The 19,768-nt window shown below is 38.3% G+C and overlaps 1 protein-coding gene across 2 annotated transcripts in view; it reads right to left on the bottom strand.

Moving 5' to 3' along the window:
• Window positions 1–19,768, bottom strand: part of NCOA1 (nuclear receptor coactivator 1) — a 270,561-nt gene that overhangs the window by 89,765 nt on the left and 161,028 nt on the right. The window contains exons 5-6 of one of the 2 annotated variants that reach the window (XM_023732415.1): window positions 15,328–15,527; window positions 1,088–1,193 (exon numbers count right to left, since the gene is read on the bottom strand). In XM_023732415.1, the coding sequence (XP_023588183.1) occupies window positions 1,088–1,193; window positions 15,328–15,364 (143 nt within the window). In that variant the 5' untranslated portion in view covers window positions 15,365–15,527. The remainder of the gene's footprint in view (window positions 1–1,087; window positions 1,194–15,327; window positions 15,528–19,768) is intronic. The other variant, XM_004377565.2, reaches the window with a different exon arrangement.

Raw genomic sequence — 19,768 nt, 5'->3', positions numbered from 1 at the left:
TTCTTTCTTTTTCCCTCCATGAGAAAGACGTATCTAATACAATGAAGAGTCTTCTGCCACTTTACTGTCTTCATCAGTGATTCTCACATGGGGGCGATTTTGTTCTCCCCTGCTCCCAGGAGACACCTGGCAATGTCTAGAGACATTTCTGGTTTTCACAACTGGGATGCTACTGGATCTAGTGTGTAGGAGGCCAGGGATACTGCTAAACACCCTACAGTATACAGGACAGCTCCCCGCCCCCCAACAAAGAATTATCCAGCCCAAAATGTCAACCATGCAGAGGTTGAGAAACTTTGCTCTAGATCCTCAGAGTGAATGGAATAAAATCCCCTCTCTTCTCGAAGATGGAAAGCTGCCCTTCTGATCTGATTGCGTTTCCTTCTCTATCCGACATTTGTTACAGTCTTCTTAGGCAATGGGTTTCTTTTAGCCGGTTAAGGTGGTCATATTCCTTACAACATAACCAAATATTCAGTCTCATAAATAATCATTTTTAAAAATCCTGATATTAAAACACGGTATTTCTAAGTTCCACCAATACCATCATGTTCTGAGGAAGTAAAGATGTACAATAGATTTGATTCATTCATTTGGCAAACATTTACTGCATCCTTACCATATATAATCCAGACATTTTGCTAGGAACTAGGGATACAATGGTGAGCAAGAAAAAACAAGTCCCCTCGCCTAATGCAGTTTCAAGTCTAGTGGAGAAGCCAGGCATTTACAAAATAATCACACCAACCAGTGAAAATCTGTAATTATGGATCAGAGTTATAAAAATGTTGAGACAGATATATGAATGAGGAAGACTTGACTAATATTCACGGAAGGAAGGGAATGCTCCCTTGAGAAAGTGAAGAAGAAGCTGGCATCTGAGGATGCAGAGGTGTTCACTATCGGAAATCAAAAGAGAGCAGACTGGACTGAGAGAGCAATGGTCTTGGGGGAGGAAGAGAGCATATCGAGGCTGAGGGACTTAAAGGCCAGTAAACTTGGAGTAGATGAAACAAAAGCTCTAAACCAGCAATGAAAATGATGAAGCAGCTCTTCCAAAAACATACTAAGAAAGAAGTATTCCTACCTTGATGCCAGCGTGTCACATGGCGATCCTTTTCTCTTATGTGAGTCTGGGTTAGCAGGGTCAGATGAACTATCCCCGAGGCCACTCATGTTGAAAAACTTCACACCTAAAAAGGAAGGACGACAATAAGAAATGTACTCTAATGTTCCCACTATATTAGAAAAATTCTAAACATTATGGTCTCTTAATGAATTATAACCATCATAAAAGTATCAATCTATACACAAACATAGGAGCTGTCTGCTATTTAGTGTTTCTACACTTTTTTTTACTACATCTGTAAAATAACAAAACTAACAATCCTTTATGAAATCACTGAGAGCAATTAGGATGAAAATGACTCTACAGGACAGAGTAGAACTACCCCATAGAATTTCCAAGGAGCAGCTGGTGGATTCGAACTGCAAACCTTTTGTTAGCAGCGAAGTTCTTAACCACTGTGCCACCAGGGCTCCGTAACATTGTTAGGGTAATTAAATAGATGCTATTTTTCTTTTTCAAAGAGGGAAAGACTGCTTTTAAGTGTAAAAAAATAAATGTATAACTGGGAGTCAGAGAAAATTCTTTTGTCTGTGTTTACTGTTTAAACTCTACTTTGCAAAAGGATTTAAAACTACTTTTACTCCTAAGGTTTGGGATTTTTATACCGATAGGAAAATAAATAATATATATGATTAAGTGATAAGGTAGGTTTGAATTTTGAATTGTACGTTCTTAGCACTTTGCATTCTATATGCGTAACCTTGTGTTTATGTAGTCAGATGACAAAGATCAAATGTTTAGTCTATGTTAGGATCTTGGTATAGATGCCAGACAATACAAAGTCATTCCCTCTGGCATGTCAGCCAGGCTCTTTCTCACACGGTTGCGACAGTTAATGACCGCACTTCATCAATCACTACTCTCTGAAGAATCCCTAATAAAACTCAGGAATCAGATCTCTAGCCTTACATTCATCATTACTTTTCAGATTTTATTAGTGTCAGACAACACACCTCTTCATTCTCTTTTACTCCCTCGAGGCTTGTGAAAGGAGGAACAATTCTTGTCAAACGGAAAAAAATTTTTAGTTTTCCTTACATTCTAAATTATTAAACGAGTATAGCACTGCAAAAGACATCCTTAAAGCGTTAAAAAGTAAAGATGTCACTTTAAGGACCAAGGTGCACCTGCCCCAGGCCATGCTGTTTTCAATCACCTCATATGCATGCAAAAGCTGGACAATGAATAAGGAAGACAGAAGAAGAACTGATGCCTTTGAATTACGGTGTTGGCGAAGAATACTGAATATACCACGCACTACCAAAAGAACAAACAAATCCGTCTTGGAAGTACTGCCAGAATGCTCCTTAGAAGCAAGGATGGCAAGACTTCGTCTCACATACTTTGGACATGTTATCAGGACGGACCAGTCCCTGGAGAAGGACATCGTGCTTGGTAAAGTAGAGGGTCAGCAAAAAAGAGGAAGACCTTCAGTGAGATAGACTGACACAGTGGCTGCAACAATGGGCTCAAGCATTACAACGATTGTGAGGATGGCGCAGGACCGGGTAGTGTTTCGTTCTGTTGTACATAGGGTCGCTATGAGTTGGAACTGACTCAACAGCACTGCAATGTTAGTAGTCATATCGGTAACGTTTATTATTAAAAATGCTGAGATCCATGAGAATCTCTCACATGGTTTTAATTAATACTTCTGGGTAAATCCTTTTTCTCGAGTCTTAAAATTTTTGTTTCTAGCCCCTTTCTCAAGACCCAAACACTATCTAAATCAAATCTATTTTTTTCTTGTGCAAATAATCCATAAAATTTTAATCACAAACTTATTATTTCATGCAACAAAAAGGTACATTTCCAATTTCTTCATATTAGCAGTACAGTTTATGGAAATCTCCAACTCCTAGGATTACAATCTTATAATTAATTTTTTATTCTGTTTTCTCTTCACCCCTCGTTTTTAATTGGTATCCATCTCCTGTCAATTCCTCCGTAAGAACAAATCTTAGATTGTCTCCATTTTCATTTCTAGATATAATTATGAACCTAGTTTGGAACTAAATACCCTACTCTAAATTAATGAAAAATCCTTTTATCTTGCTTCTCAATACCAGTTACTCTCACTTCTAATACGTCCTATAAACAGCAGCAAAGGCATTCCTGTTCAAACGTCCCTTTCAAGATATCACTTTCCTGATAAGGAATCAAATGGAGCCCTCTACAGAAGTGGAGTTAGTACGATGGCTAAAAGCATGGGCTTTGGACCAGAAAGACCTTGTTCAAGTCCTGCCTTCAACATTACCTGTGTGACCTTGGGCAAAGTACATAATCTCCTTAAACTTATTTCCTCATCTGTACCACAGGTATAATAACTGTACCTATCTTCAGAGTTGTGAAGACTGAATGAACTACTGCATGTAAAGAGAACAGCATAGCTAGTGCCTGCAGAATACCGGCTATTGTTATTATCTCCCCTTCAGACCAAGAGCTCCCTGAATTATCCCAATGGATAATTCATCCGATACTTTCTCATCAATAAACACATTTTCACTCCTTCATTCATCAGTGCTCACTATACACTGGTTATTATTATTATTACTTGATTGGACTGCTTGAGCAGCATTTGAAACTACTTCCTTCTGAAAACGTCACACACCGGCTTCTGTGACCCCATACTTTTTTCATTTGATTAACAAGCATCTATCATGTATCAGACACTGTGCTAGGAACTGAGCATATAGTGGAGAGCAAAGATGAAGTTCCTGCTCTCATGGAGTGGGAAAACAAGACATCAACAAATAAAATACAAAAATAAATACATAATTTTACATTGTGCTAGGAGTTATAAAGGGAAAAATAGGGTTCAAAGAGAAAAACAACAGAGGAGACCTAATTTTGATTGAGGATCAATTGAGATACCTCTAAAGTGGTGTTTAAGCCATGATCTGAGAGACTCATAAAATTGGTGTGGGTTTCTTCTTACCTTCTTAGTTCTCAGTTCTTTTTTGCCCATTTCATGAGGGTTAGAATTCCTCATGATCCAATTGCCCTAGACCTTTTTTCCCTAATACTATATATTTTTCTGGGGTGGTATCACTCACTCACATGATTTCGAAAAATGTATCTATACTGATTACTTCCAAATCTCCATCTTTAGCGCAAATCTCCTGCGCTTCAGGTCCATAATCCAACTCTTCACCAGATATCTCCAACTGGATGTCACAAAGGCACTTCAAACTCAGCTTTCCAAACTGAATTCAACATCTTTTCCTCAAGTATTTAGGAGGACCCTAGGTGGCACAAACGGAAGGTTGGCAGTTCAGGCTCCTGCCCAGCAGCTGCGTGGAAGAAAGGCCTGGTGATCTGCTTCCATAAAGATTATAGCCAAGAAAACATGAAGAGCAATTCTACTCTGTAACACATAGGGTTGCCATAAGTCAGAATCGATTTGACAACAACAGATTTGGGTTTTTGGTTTCCTCAAGTATTTTGATGTACTGGAGCCATTCTCGCCTCTTCTCTCATACCACACATGCAAGTAAACATCAAGATTTGTCCATTTTTATTTCCTGAATATTTTCAAAATCCATGCTTTCTTCATATTCTCCCTTATCATGACCCCAGTTCAGGCTCTCATCATCTCTTGCTGGACTATTAAAATATCTTCCCACATGGTCTCCCTGTGTTCAGTCTTGTTCTCCTTGAAGCCATTTGTCTTAATCATCTAGTGCTGCTATAACAGAAATACCACAAGTGGATGGCTTTAACAAAGAGAAATTTATTTCTTCACAGTAAAGTAGGCAAAAAGTCCAAATTCAGGGTGTCAGCTCCAGGGGAAGACTTTCTCTCTCTGTCAGCCTTCTCATCAATCTTCCCCTGGAACAGGAGCTTCTCTGTGCAGGCACCCCAGGTCCAAAGGATGCGCTCTGCTCCTGGCACTGCTTTCTTGGTGGTATGAGGTCCCCCTGTCTCTCTGCTTACTTCTCTCTTTTGTATCTCAAGAGATTGCCTCAAGACACAATCCAGTCTTGTAGAGTGAGTCCTGCCTCACTAACACAACTGCCGCCCATCCTCCCTCATTAACATCACAGAGGTGGGATTTACAACATATAGGAAAATCACTCAACACTGGGAATCATGGTCCAGCCAAACTGATACACACACTTTTGGGGGGACATAATTCAATCCATGACACCATCCTCTGCAGAGCCACCAGAGTATGCGGCCAAAATGTATGTCTGATCATACCAGTTCTTGCTTAAAACCCTTCACTCAGCCCTCACTGCTCACAGGACAACATCCAACCTCCTTAACATAATGTGCACAGTCTGCACTAGGCCTCACCTACTGACTCTGTTATAGATCTGGTGGATGAGTGACTGAACACCTGTCCAATCAATAGTACATATGTTAATTTTTGTTTCAACCTCAAGAAAATACTTCAGAAATAAAATTCTTGGTAATGTTCCATGTTCCTAGGAAAAGTAAGCATTAGGCAGAAAACTTTAAATTGAACTGAATGTGGGGGGCAGACAAACAAGTTAGCAATAAATATTTATTAAGTGCCTACTATCTATTAGCCTCTATTCTAGACACTGGGGATATAGCTGTGAACAAAATTTATAAAAACTGTTGTCTTCATGGAGTGTCATTCTATCGTGAGGGAGACAGAAAACAAAATTAAAAAGTAAATGATCTAGTACATTAGAAAGTGATAAGTGCTAGAAGAAAAATAAGCCAAAATTAGAGGCATAAAGTGTATGGAAGGGAATGGGTATCAATTTTAAATAAAGTAGTTTAGGAAACGCCTCACTGAGCGGGTGAGGTTGGAGCAAAGACTTGATGGAGATGAGGGAGAGCACCATGAGAGTTGTATTTGAAGGAAGGGTGATTCTGGCAGGAGGACAGGGAAGTGTTCCCCCAAGGCCTTAAGGCAGAAACATTCCTATGCTTTTTGAGAAACATGAGAGAGGTCAGTGTGGCCAGAACTGGGGTGCAGGGGAGTAGGAGATGAGGTTGGAAGTAACCGGAGGCTACAACATGAAATACCTTTTAAAAGCAACTGTAAGGACTTCAGCTTTACTTTGAGTGAGCTGAAGAATCATTGAAGGGTTATGAGCAGAGGAATGGCATGATCTGACTTTTGTTCTAAAACCTCCTCTATGAAGGATAAGCACAATCTTTCTCTGATTGTCTAACAGCTAACTGGAAATTTCCATTTGGATATTCCACTGTCATCTCAAACTCAACATGTATAAAACATCATGGACTTTTAAGTTTCAGATTTCTATTAGTGATAAATGAGATGAGCTGCATTATGATCAATGTCATCACAGAAAATGGTGTTAAATCTCTTGCTGGGGGCAGGAAACCTATGATAAGGAAGATATAGAGACTTATTTAGTCCTCTCAAAATTTACAATTTAATGTGGACAACTCCAATGCAAATGCAAATATGCTAGAGTTGCACAAAAAAAAAAAAAGAGATGTCAAAAGACCTGACAATGGTTTTGTAAGCATCCCTTTTGAAACACTAACACAAAATAAGAATAATCAGCTAAGAGATCCAAAAAAGCATTAAAAAGGTTAATCAAATATTACAGAAGTAAACTACTAATTTCATTTTCATATAAAAATAAAGTGGCAATATTTTAAACTTTATTAATGTAAAAATGAAATTCTGCAATAATAACAAAGAAACATCAACTATTCTTTTCTACAAAAGTTGAAATAAAAGAAAGAAGAAAAAGACAAGTAAGAAAATGAAAAATATGACTTTAGAGTTGGGCCTAGAAAAGAGTTAGCTAATGCCCACTTTATGCTCAGGCACCATTTTTTGTTTCCTTAGCTGCCCATCTTCTCTGCTTCCAATGAAATTAGGTATAATCATCTGAGATTCTACTGTGCTCTCCAGATACTCCCAGGCATATTTCTTATTATAATATGCTATAAATTATACAATTGTGAGGATGGTGCAGGACCCGGCAATGTTTCATTCTGTTGTACATAGGGTCGCTATGAGTTGGAACCAACTTGACAGCACCTAACAACAACAACATAAATTATAATTCTCTTGTTTCTCTCTCCTTCTAGACTGTAAACTCAAAGGCAGTTACTAGATCTTATCTATTGCATATCTGATGTCTAACATTATGCCTAAAAAATATATAGAAGCTAATCAAGTAGATGATGAATGAAAATTAAGACATACTACTAATACGGTGCCCTGGTGACCCAGTGGTTATGCATTTGGCTGCTAACCAAAAGGCTGGTGGTTCGAACCCACCAGCCACTCCTTGGGACAAAGATGCAGCAGTCTGCTTCCATAAAAATTAAACTAAACTAAAACCCATAGCCGCCGAGTTGATTCCAACTCATAGCAATCTTATAAGACAGAGTAGAACTACCCCACAGGGTTTCCAAGGAGCATCTGGTGGATTCAAACTGCCCACCTTTTGGTTAGCAGCCAAACTGTTAACCACTACGCCACCAGGAGCAGTTCTACTCTGTCACATAGGTCACTATGAGTGTGAATCAACTCGACAGCAATGAGTATATTACTAATAAAACATTTAAGGTTTTTAAAGGATATTTAAGAGTTTTTTAGATTAAATGCATCCTGTAACTATAAAGCTTTCATAAAGCTTTGAAATTCTTTACCATCATTGAGCAACACGAGCTTTCTTTAAATACTTGTTCCCCTACTTTCAACAGAAAAAAAAAGAAAAACTACCTTTTTGTTCTAGAAATTGGCAAACATATTCTAATTTTGAAAAGGTAGATGTACTATGTTAGAGTAACATCTGCAATATTTCACAGTACTGTAAAGACACAAAGCCGTGCTGCAGTTATACAGTTGTAAATTTAAATAATACAATCTCACAAAGTAGGTAATTTTCAGCCAAGAAAGAAATCTGGATTTAAAATGAGATTCCCCACACTGTGCTACCCTTGTACTACTAGCAGGAGATTTAGATCTGCTAAATTTATCTGAGATTCTGGGAATGGGGAGAAACCAGACAACAATGCAACAGCAGCCAGCGAGGCTGGCCTACCAAAATAAGAGCCAACAGTCAAGGAGCTATGAGAGAGTCACTAACAATTTGCTGATGGTATGATTCTGGTATTAACTGCTTCTATTTACAAAATACAATAAACAGATAGTGGAATGTAAAACCTCTGATGAGAGAAAACTATTATAGCTGTTCTACTGGCTTTATATTTGGCAGTTAGGGTACTTAAATGATGGTCTTTAAGAAAAGAAATGTTGGTTTCATGAAACCAATTTGCATTATCACCTTTTAAAAACAGGTAAGGTTTCTAAATAACACCTTGTTGATTTAAAAAGAGCTGCTAAGTTATACCCAAACAATCTCATGTAATCTCTAAAGAGTAGTTTTAGGAACGAGAAACCACATCTATCTCTATTCAAAGGTGCTAGACTAAACCAAAATAGGTAGAGGCTGAAGAAACAGGACAATGCTTTATAATGCAGTTGTGTTATAAATTTCTATATAAGAAATCTGTTCGATGGCAATGGGTTTGGTTTTTTTTTTGGTTTGGTTATTTATCTCCCAGATTTAGCTGAGAACTACATAATTTGAAAAATAAGTACCAATTAGTTAATAAACAGCTCTAATAATATACCTTAAAATGCTCAGTAAGTCGTAGCATGGAGAAGCGTATGCATGATGAAAGCGACACTCTTAAGAGCTGAACCTCTGCAACTTGATAGTTGTATAAAGAGAATCACACAGGGAAAATAATGATAAATGAAGAGCTCCTGTACTGTGTAACTGCCAAAAAAGAAATGTTTCTCAAACTGAAGTCCTCAGGTACCTAACCAAAAAAGGTTTTAATTCTGTCTTCTCATTTCAATGACAATTCAAATTTCTTTCATGTGGTAAAGAAGGATGGGGACTTCAGAATTTTCACTGCCCTAGACCTGGGATTCAGCAAAATTAGCACCTGTAATTTTTTTTCTTGGGAAATAGAGTCCTACTAGTAAAATGAATCAAAATAAGGACATAACGTCTAAAGAGAGAACTGAAAAATTATTTGCACTAATTGACAGTTAGTAAGCCCTTTGCTAATGTGACCTCTTCTGGCCTTTCCCATGGAATAGTTGGTGTTGCTCATTTCATTTCATAAGGCTCTGCCATATTTTTATTTGTGTCTCTGTCTTTCATCCTCTAAGATTCTAAAATTCTTGAGGGCAGGAGACACGTCTCACCCATATTTGTATAGCCTACAACAACTAACATGGTGTTTTGCCTGTCAATCAAGAGATTTGTCAAACACTTGCTTTGTGAAAAGCATAGTGTTCCCCAAGTTAAATCAAATAAGATGAAGTAAAATGGAGAGCGTGCACTAAAAGATATTATCTAGTAAAGAATTAATCATAAAATGAGGCAGGAATAAAGAAAGTGCTGTACAGCAGTAGAGGAAGTTGATGTAGGAGCCAAAGGCAGGGCATGATTTATATTTTGACTCAGGAAACAATGACTTAATAATAATGAATATCTGCTGAGTAAATAAAATTCAGACTAACCAGTAGTCCTTAATATTAACCCTTGTTCTAAATGTACAAAAAGCATGTCAAACAATGGTCAAAGGTGTAAGTGGATTGAGGCCCATACACACAAAAAGTAAACTGTATCTCGAAACACAGCAATGAGATATAAAAATCAGCCAAGGCACATTAGGATGGGGTTATCCATTTGCAAAAATCTGAGAAGTAACCTACCTTAATATCCAAATTGGAAACACATTAGTAATGAAATTAAGACCGTCTAGCCTCCAAATCTTAAAGAGTTTTTTAAAATAAAACAAGGGGCCTAAACCAGATCGCTCTTAAGTTTCTTTCTGTTCTTGTATTTCATAGACCCACAGGCTCAAGGCGAGTAACAGATATGAACACTAAATACGACTGAAACCAGGGAGAATGTGTCAAAATAGACACTAAACTATGTGCTGTCTAGTCCTATTAGTTTTAAAACACCAAGAACAAACTGGTAGCCTGACAAAATCAGGTTTAATGACCAACTGCCATGAGGAGGCTACACACCAGAGGAAGTGTGGGGCCACTCACCAAAGGAAGAGACGGAGCTATTAAAGAATTCTGGAGAAGAGTGAAGCTTAGCTGAAATTTAAACCAAGTAGTGTTTTGACAGGCTCAAAGCAAAGCAGGTTTGTGTGTAAAGAGATCAACACCCAGTCTAGACTGCAAAGTGAACACAGTATCCAGTCTCCTTGGACAAGTTAAAGTAGATACAGAATGTTGTATCCAGAAATCCTTTATGTGAAGCTCTGCACCTGAGTTATAAATTGAGGCTGTGTCTCTGTCAAAAAGTGACTTAGATCATCTAGGCAAGAGAATGATGCTTCATTCTTACTGGTATAACTTCAAACACCAACGTTTCTTGTATTTTTTATTTTAGAGAATGAAGTTTTTCAGTAAGTAAAAAGGCAGCTGTCAAAGAAGGGGGATGTTACAAAACTTTATAGCTACAGTATGTCCTTGGGAGATACACTCATTCCTCACTTACCATGGTTAGGTTCCAAAGACCAGGTTGTCACGTGAAAATTGACACTATGTGAAAATGGAGGGTGATCACATCAGACAACAAAATGGACGATGACTACATCGTTACATAATGGCCAAATTACATCATTATGTATCTGCCAAATTATAGCACTACACAACTGCCAAGTTACATCATTACACAACTGCCAAATTACATCATTACATAACTGCCAAATAACATAACTACGTAACTGCCAAACCACTGAGAATCATGGCCCAGCCAAGCTGACACATAACCTTAACCATCACAGCCAGTGTTATTCTTGCCTTGCACCCTGGTGTTCATTACTATGTTGTTAATGCACAAAACAACTAAATAGTAGAATTTTTACTATCGTCATAAATGTGAAATGTTGGATAATAAGACAGTCAGTAAGTGAGGAGTAGGTGGATACTGTTTCCTGTTAACTTTGCAGCTAGCTTTATCTGTCATTATTATTCTACTCCGATGAATGGCTGGGCAGATTTTTACCGTCTCAGTCTGAGCTCATTTTTACTTTCTCAATGTCATCTTCAATTAGAAGCAGTATGCATGGAGCTATTTGTTACCTGACAATGTCAATGACCACTTCTAAGTTAATCTTATGCCTAAAAATTATGTATGGTAAAATATGGTCAAAACAACACACACACACACACGCACACACTCAAACACACACACACAGTATATATGTATTTGCTATTGTGGTGACTACAGTCAAGTGCTGGTACTATGATGAATAACAAAAATAAAATACACTGTACACAAAATAAATCTTGAAGGCCTTTTCAAAGTGTAGGAACACTCTAACCTCTAGTGTAATTAAAGCCAAATATAATCATAATGTAAAATCTTAGGTAATAATTTTCTAACCAAGTTAGTATTTCATATTTTCTCTAAAAAATGCTAAATTATTATCCTTAATCATGGCTTTATTTTCTTTGTCAGTGATTAATAAATATTAAACAGTAGGTTTTTTTCAGTTTTAAAACAAGAAGGTTATTTGACATTAGTATTTTTCTGTGTGTAGCTGAAAGAATATTTGTCAAATCCTACTTGATTTATATATATATATATGTACTTAATGATTTGTTCAGAAATATGTAATTTTCTGCTTAAGCTGCTCAAAAGTATGCACATTTGAAGAGGATCTGGTATCACAGAAAATGTTACTTGAAAAATTAACAAAATTGAAGGGTTCAGTTTAAGCAGCTATTTTTCAAGGATTTAAAAAACATCATAAATATTACTTCTGGCTTTGTAATTAAAATAGTGTTTCAAATAAAGGCTGTTCTATAGAACCTACTTTTTATATAATCCCCTCTATCTTGGCCTGCCAAAGTTACATAAAAGATTCTTAAGGCAATAAATCAAACACTGAACACTTATTTGATGAAGGCACACAGAAGTTTATGACACTCTTCATACACTGAAGCAGCTTATATTCTGGGTAAGGAAAACAAGGCATATGAAAATACAGTGAAAGATAATAGGCAATTAGCCATAAGAGAAAAAATGAGTGTTGAGTTGTAAGTACTAAAGTTTTCAGAGGAGTGTGTATGTCCACTCGCTTTCAATTTCAACAGTTAAGGAATGGAGGAGGTAACTTCAACAGTCAGCCCTTACACTTTCAAACAGTTCAGCTAAAGACATAGTTCTGAACAAAAGTATACTCTCTTAGGGTATAGACACTTCTCTCTTTAAAAGTGTCCAATTAGAAAAATCTTTGGGGGACTGAAAATTAACCTACTGGGGAGCTTGCTGCTACTTTTGAAGATCTGACTCTTGGGTGGATGAGGAGGGGAAAGGGATGTTAAATTTTCTTCAAGGTCTGTAACCCACTCAGCATGTGAGCCATCACAGTCTGAAACACACTGTAGACCAAAGGTTCTCAGCCAGCTTGTCCCCTTGAATCCTATACTGTCTAACTCATGGGTGAACTAAACATATACTGATGGAGTCATGGCAAGTCCTTTGCCATGCCAGTTGTCACATAATCTAGATGTCACTATTAAGGCTATATATTTTCAAAAGCATACATACATACTTGAAAAAGCCATTCTTTCAAATGAGTTTAATTCAAATACTTGTAAAACCAGGTAAATCAAATGCCTTTATTATATACTGGCATTAAAAACAATAAATCAAGTTGAGAAGAGAAGCACAACAAAGCAATTTACTACACTCTTTAAGTCTCTCAACTACAATAAAGCTTTCAGTTACTCAAACAGAACATAGCTCAAATAACTCTAGCCTTCCCCATAAAATCTTTTTCTAAGAGCCACAAATGCACAGCAAAACTGAGTGATAAGAATTTCATAGTCTCTCTCTTTCCATCAACCCCACCTTTTTTCTTGGACTCAAACTAATGAGCAGAACAATAGTTAGAAACTGGGGTCAGAAGAGAATGAAGATCAGAATTAAAAACATAGATAATCCACAGATGATTAACTAAAACTAAGTAATTATATATTTACTACACAAAATTACCCCAATACCTAAAATAAACAATTTTGCCCCAAATGAGAAGTTGTTCAACTTCCTTCAAATATTTCAGAAACCCCTTTCAGAAAACTGTACAGTAAAATGTACAAATCCAAACCAAAAGACAAAAAATAAATATCCTGAAATTTGATCTTTAGTGTTGTAAGGTAGCAGAAGTACCAAGTAGTAGAACTGTTGTTATTTTTGTTAGGTGCCATCAAGTCAGTTCCGATTCATAGTGACCCTATGTACGACGCAATGAAACACTGCCTGGTCCTGCACCACCCTCACGATCATTGCTATGTTTGAGCCCCTTGTTGCAGACACTATATCAATCCATCTCATCGAGGGTCTTCCTCTTTTTTGATGACCCTCTATCTTACCAAACATGATGTCCTTCTCCAGGGAGTGGTTCTTCCTGATAACATGTCCTAAGTATGTAAGACAAAGTCTCACCATCCTTGCTTTCAAGCAGCACTCTGCCTGCACTTCTTCCAAGACAGATTTGTTTGTTCTTCTGGCAGTCAGTCCATGGTATATTCAATATTTTTTGCCAACACCATAATTCAAAGGCATCAATATTTCTGCGGTCTTCCTTATTCATTATTCAGCTTTCACAAGCATACGAGGTGATAGAAAATATCCTGGCTTGGGTCAGGCCAACCTTAGTCTTCAAAGTGACATCTTTGCTTTTCAATACTTTAAAAGGTCTTTTGTAGCAGATTTGCCCAATGCAATCCATAATTTGATTTCCTGACCACGGCTATCATGGGCGTTGCTTGTGGATCCAAGTAAAATGAAATCCTTGACAACATTAATCTTTTCTCCGTTTATCATGATGTTGCTTATCAGTCCAGTTGTGAGGATTTTTGCTCTCTTTTTGTAGAGGTGTAATTCATACTGAAAGCTGTAGTCTTTGATCTTCATCAGGAAGTGCTTCAACTCCACTTTCAGCAAGCAAGGTTGTGTCTTCTGCATATCACAGGTTGTTAATGAGTCTTCCACCAATGCTGACGCTGTGTTCTTCGTCATACAGTCCAGTTTCCTGGATTATTTGTTGAGCATACAGACTGAAGAAGTATGGTGAGAGGATACAACCCTGATTACACCTTTCCTGATTTTAAACCACACAGTATCCCCTTGTTGTGTTCGAATAACTGTCTCTTGATCTACATACAGGTTCTGCACGTGCACAATTAAGTGTTCTGGACTTCCCATTCTTCGCAATGTTATCCATAATTTGTTATGATTCACACAGTTGAACGCCACTGCATAGTGAATACTACACAGATAAATATCTTTCTGGTATTCTCTGCTTTCAGCCAACATCCATCTGACATCACCAATAACATCCCTCGTTCCACGTCCTCTTCTTTTTCTTTTAACGTTTGATTTTCTTTTTTTTAATTATTGTGCTTTAGGTGAAAGTTTACAGAGAAAATTACTTTCTCGTTAAATAATTGATCCACAAATTGTTTTGTGACATTGGTTGACAACTCCGCAATATGTCAACACTCTCCCCTTCTCGACCTTGGGTTCCCCACTTCCATTCGTCCAGTTTTCCTGTCCCTTCCTGCCTTCTCATCTTTGCTTTGGGGCTGGTGTGCCCATTTAATCTTGTATGCCCATTTAGTCTCATATACATGGATGAACTATGTGTGTTATTGTTTCTTTTATAGGCCCATCTAATCTGAGGCTAAAGGGTGAACTTCAGTACTGAGTTAAAAGAGTGTCCCGGAGCCATATTTTCGGGGTTTCTTGAGTATCTATCAGACCAGTAATTCTGGTCTTTTTTTGTGGGTTTGAATTTTGTTCGACGTCTTTCTCCTGCTCTGTCCGGGACCTTCTATTGTGATCCCAGTCAGAGCTGTCGGAGGTGGTGCAGCATCTAGTTGTTCTGGACCCAGTCTGGTGGAGGCTGTGGTAGTTGTGGCCCATTAGTCCTTTGAACTAATCTTTCCCTTGTGTCTTTGGTTTTCTTCATTCTCCTTTGCTGCAGACATGATAGGACCATTAGATGTATCTTAGCTGGCTGCTCACAAGTTTTTAACACCCCAGGTGCTACTGACCAAAGTAGGACGCAGAACATTTTCTTTATAAACTATTGTCTTAGGCTGGGTTCTCTAGAGAAGCAAAACTAGTAAAGTGTATAAATATATATAGAGAGAGATTTATATCAAAGAAACACCTCACCTGATTGTAGACGCTGGAACGTACCAAGTCTGTGCATCAGGATAGAGGCTTCTCCTAATTCATGTAGCCACAGGGACTGGTGAACCCAAGATTGGCAGGTCGGAAAGCAGGGCTCTCGTTCACAGGCTGTGAATATCGATGAATCCCAAGACTGGCAGGCAAGACCGTAAGGCTCCTCCTTATTCACGTAGCTGCACGGGCTGGCGAACCCAAAATCGGCAGGTCAGAGACCAGGGCTTCGCTCACAGGCTGTGAAGATCGACAAATCCCAAGACCGGCAGATAAGCTGACAGCTCAAGTCCCAAGAACTGGAGGTCAGATGAACAAGAGATAGCCGCAGCATCCAGAGTGAGCAAAAAGCCAGAATGTCTGCTTATATTCGGATGCAGGCCACACTCCCAAGGAAAATCCTTTTCAACTGACCTGCTACCCACAGCATATTCAATCATGGGAGTGATCACATATAAACACTGAGAATCATGGCAGAGCCAAGTTGACAAACAATCTTAACCATCAAAACTATGTTATGCCAATTGAGCTAGATGTCCCCAGAGACCATGGTCCATAGCCCTCAGCTCAGTAACTCGGTCCCTCAGGGAGTCTGGATATGTCTATGAAGCTTCCATGATCTTGTCTTGGTTAAGCTGTGTTGGCTTCCCCAGTATTGTGTACTGTTTTACCCTTCACCAAAGTTACCACTTATCTATTGTCTAGTTAGTGTTTTTCCCTCCCCACTCATCCCCTCCCTCATAACCATCAAAAATTGTTTCTTTCTGTGTGTAAAACTTTTCATGAGTTTTTATAATAGTGGTCTCATACATGTTTGTCCTTTTATGATTGACTTATTTCACTCAGCATAATGCCCTCCAGATTCATGTATGTTGTGAGATGTTTCACAGATTCATCATTGTTCTTTACTGTTGTATAGTATTCCACTGTGTGTATGTACCAGAGATTATATATTCACCTCTTGATGGGCACCTAGGTTGTTTCCATCTTTCTGCTATTGTGAATAATGCTGCAAGGAACATGGGTGTGCATATGTCTATTCATGTGACAGCTCTTATTTCTCTAGGATATATTTCTAGGAATGGGATTGCTGGATTGAATGGTATTTCTATTTATAGCTTTTTAAGGAAGCGCCATATCATTTTCCAAATGGTTGTACCATTTTGCATTCCCACCAGTAGCGCAAAAGAGTTGCAATCTCCCTGCAGCCTCTCCAACATATTATTTTCTGTTTTTTTGATTTGTGCCAGTAATGTCGGGGTGAGATGGTATCTCATTGCAGTTTTCATCTGCATTTCTCTAATGGCTAATGATGGTGAGCACTCCCTCATATTGTCTGTTAGCCATCTTAATGTCTTCTTTGATGAAGTGTCCATGTCCTTTGCTCATTTTTTAATTGGATTATTTGTCTTTTTGTTGCAGCAGTGTTGGATTTTCCTATAGATTTTAAAGATTACTTTGTCAGATATGTCATAGCCAAAAATTTTTTCCCAGTCTGTAGGTTCTCTTCTTACTATTCTAGTGAAGTTTTTTGATGAGCGTAAGTGTTTAATTTTTAGACAATCCTGGTTATCCAGCTTATCTTCTGGTGTTTGAGTATTGTTAGTTTTGGTTTTTATTCTATTTATGCTGTAGATTAGGGCCCTTAGTATTGATTTTCTACCATAATCTTCATAGTTTTTGGTTTTATATTTAGGTCTCTGATCCATTTTGAATCAGTTTTTGTGTATGGTGCTGAAGTATGTGTTCTGTTTCATTTCTTTACAGATGGAAATACTGTTTTGCCAGCACCATTTGTTAAAGACGGTCTTTAGACTTACTGGCCTGACAAAGACTGGAGAAACCCCGAGAGTATGGCCCCCGGACACCCTTTTAGCTCAGTGATGAAGTCACTCCCAGGGTTCACCCTTCAGCCAAAGATTAGACAGCCCCATAAAACAAAACAAGACTAATGGGGCACAACAGTCCAGGGACAAGGACTAAAAGGCAGGAGGGGACAGGAAGGTGGGTAATAGGGAACCCAAGATCGAGAAAGAACACTGTTGACATGTCATGGGGTTGTTAACCATTGTCATAAAACAATATGTGTACTAACTGATTAATGAGAAACTATTTGTTCTGTAAACCTTCATGGAAAGTACAATAAAAAAAAGAAAAGAAAAAAAAAAGACAGTCTTTTCCCCATTTAATAGACTTTGGGACTTTGTCAAAGACCAGGTGACCGTAGGTGGATGGATTTACATCTGTGTTCTCGATTCTGTTCCATTGGTCAATGTTTCTGTCATAGTACAAGTACCAGGCTGTTTTGACTACCATAGCTGTACAGTAGATTCTGAGGTCAGGTAGTGCGACGCTTACTTTATTTTTCTTCTTCAGTAGTGCTTTACTTATCTGGGGCCTCTTTCTTTTCCACAGAAAGTTAACGATTAGTTTTTCCATCTCAATAAAGTATGCTGTTGGTATTTGGATTGTGGCTGCATTGCATTTGCAGATTGCTTTAGGTAGAACTGACATTTTCACAATGTTCTACCTATCCATGATCATGGTATGTTTTTTCATTTATGTAGGTCTCTTTTGGTTTCTTGCAGTAGTGCTTTGTAGTTTTCTTTGTATAGGTCTTTTATGTCCCTGGTTAGATTTATTTCTATGCATTTCATTTATTTAGGGGCTATTATAAATGGTATTGCTTTCCTAATTTCCTTTCGGAGTTCTCTTTATTGGTGTATAGCAAAACAACTGATTTTTGTATGTTTATCTTGTATCCTGCCATTCTGCTGAATCTTTTTTTTGGTTTATTGTTGTAGTTTAAATGAAGTTTACATTTCAAGTTAGTCTCCCATACAAAAATTTATACATAGTTATGTGACCCTAATTACTCTCCCCATACTGTGACAGCACACTCCTCCTTTCCACCCGATTCCCCATGTCCATTCAACCAGCTCCTAACCGTCTCTGCCTTCTCATTGCACCTCCGGACAGAAGCTGCCCGTTTAGTCTCATGTATCTGCTTGAGCTAAGAGGCACACTTCTCACAAGTATCACTTTATGTCCCACAGTCCAGTACAATCCCTTTCTAAAGAGCTGGCCTCGGAAACTGTTCTAGTTCTGGGCTGATAGAGAATCCGGGGGCCATGCTTTCTGGGGTTCCTCCAGTCTCAGTCAGACCATTAAGTCTGGTCTTCTTACTAAAATTTGAGTTCTGCATCCCACCTTTCTCCTGCTCCATCTGGGACTCTCTATTGCATTCCCTGTCAGGGCGATCCCTGGTGGCAGCCGGGCATCATCTAGTTCTTCTGGTCTCAGGCTGGTGAAGTCTCTGGTTTATGTGGCCCTTTCTGTCTCTTGGGCTACTACTTTCCTTGTGTCTTTGGTGTTCTTCATTCTCCTTTACTCTAGGTGGTTGGCACCACTTGATGCATCTTAGATGATCACTTGCAAGCTTTTAAAACCCCAGATGCCACTCACCAAAGAAGGATGCAGAAGATTTTCTTAATAAGCTTTGTTATGCCAATTGACCTAGATGTCCTCTGAAAGCATGGTCCCCAGAACCCTACCCCTGCTACTCTGTCCCTCAAAGTGTTTGACTGTATACAGGAAACTTCTTAGCTCTGGTTTCGCCAGTTGTGCAGACTTCCCCTGTAGAGTGTGCTCTCCTTCCCTTCACCTAAGACAATTCTTATCTATTATCTAGTTAGTGAATAAGCTTCACCTCCCTCCCCACCCTCATAACCATCAAAGAATGCTTGCTTCTGTGTTTAAACCTTTTCTTGAGTTCTTATAATAGTGATCTTATATAATATTTGTCCTTCTGTGACTGATTAAATTCACTCAGCATAATGCCCTCCAGATTCCTCCATATTATAAGATGTTTTACGGCTTCATCATTGTTCTTTATTGTTGCATAGTATTCCATTGTGTGGATATACCATAATTTGTTTATCCATTTGTCTGCTGATGGGCACTTAGGTTGTTTCCATCTTTTTCCTATTGTGAACAGTGCTGCAGTAAACATGGGTGTGCATATATCTATTCATGTGACAGCTCTTATTTCTCTAAGATATATTACAAGGAGCGGGATAGCTGGATCGTATGGTACTTCTATTTCTAGCTTTTTAAGGAGGCGCCAAATCGATTTCCAAAGTGGTTTACCATTTTACATTCCCACCAACAGTGTATAATTGTTCCAGTCTCTCTACAACCTCTCCAGCATTTATTATTTTGTGTTTTTGGATTCATGCTAGCCTTGTTGGGGTGAGATGATATCTCATTGTAGTTTTGATCTGCATTTCTCTAACGGCTAATGATCTTGAGCATTTCTTCATGTGTCTGTTAGTCACCTGAATATCTTCTTTGGCGAAGTGCCTGTTCATATCCTTTGTCCATTTTTTAATTGGGTTATTTGTCTTTTCAATGTTGAGGTTTTGCAGTATCT

This window comes from Trichechus manatus, unplaced genomic scaffold (genome assembly GCF_000243295.1).
Source record: "Trichechus manatus latirostris isolate Lorelei unplaced genomic scaffold, TriManLat1.0 scaffold00052, whole genome shotgun sequence".
NCBI classification, from domain to species: domain Eukaryota; kingdom Metazoa; phylum Chordata; class Mammalia; order Sirenia; family Trichechidae; genus Trichechus; species Trichechus manatus.
This window is presented reverse-complemented; position numbering and strand designations above follow the sequence as displayed.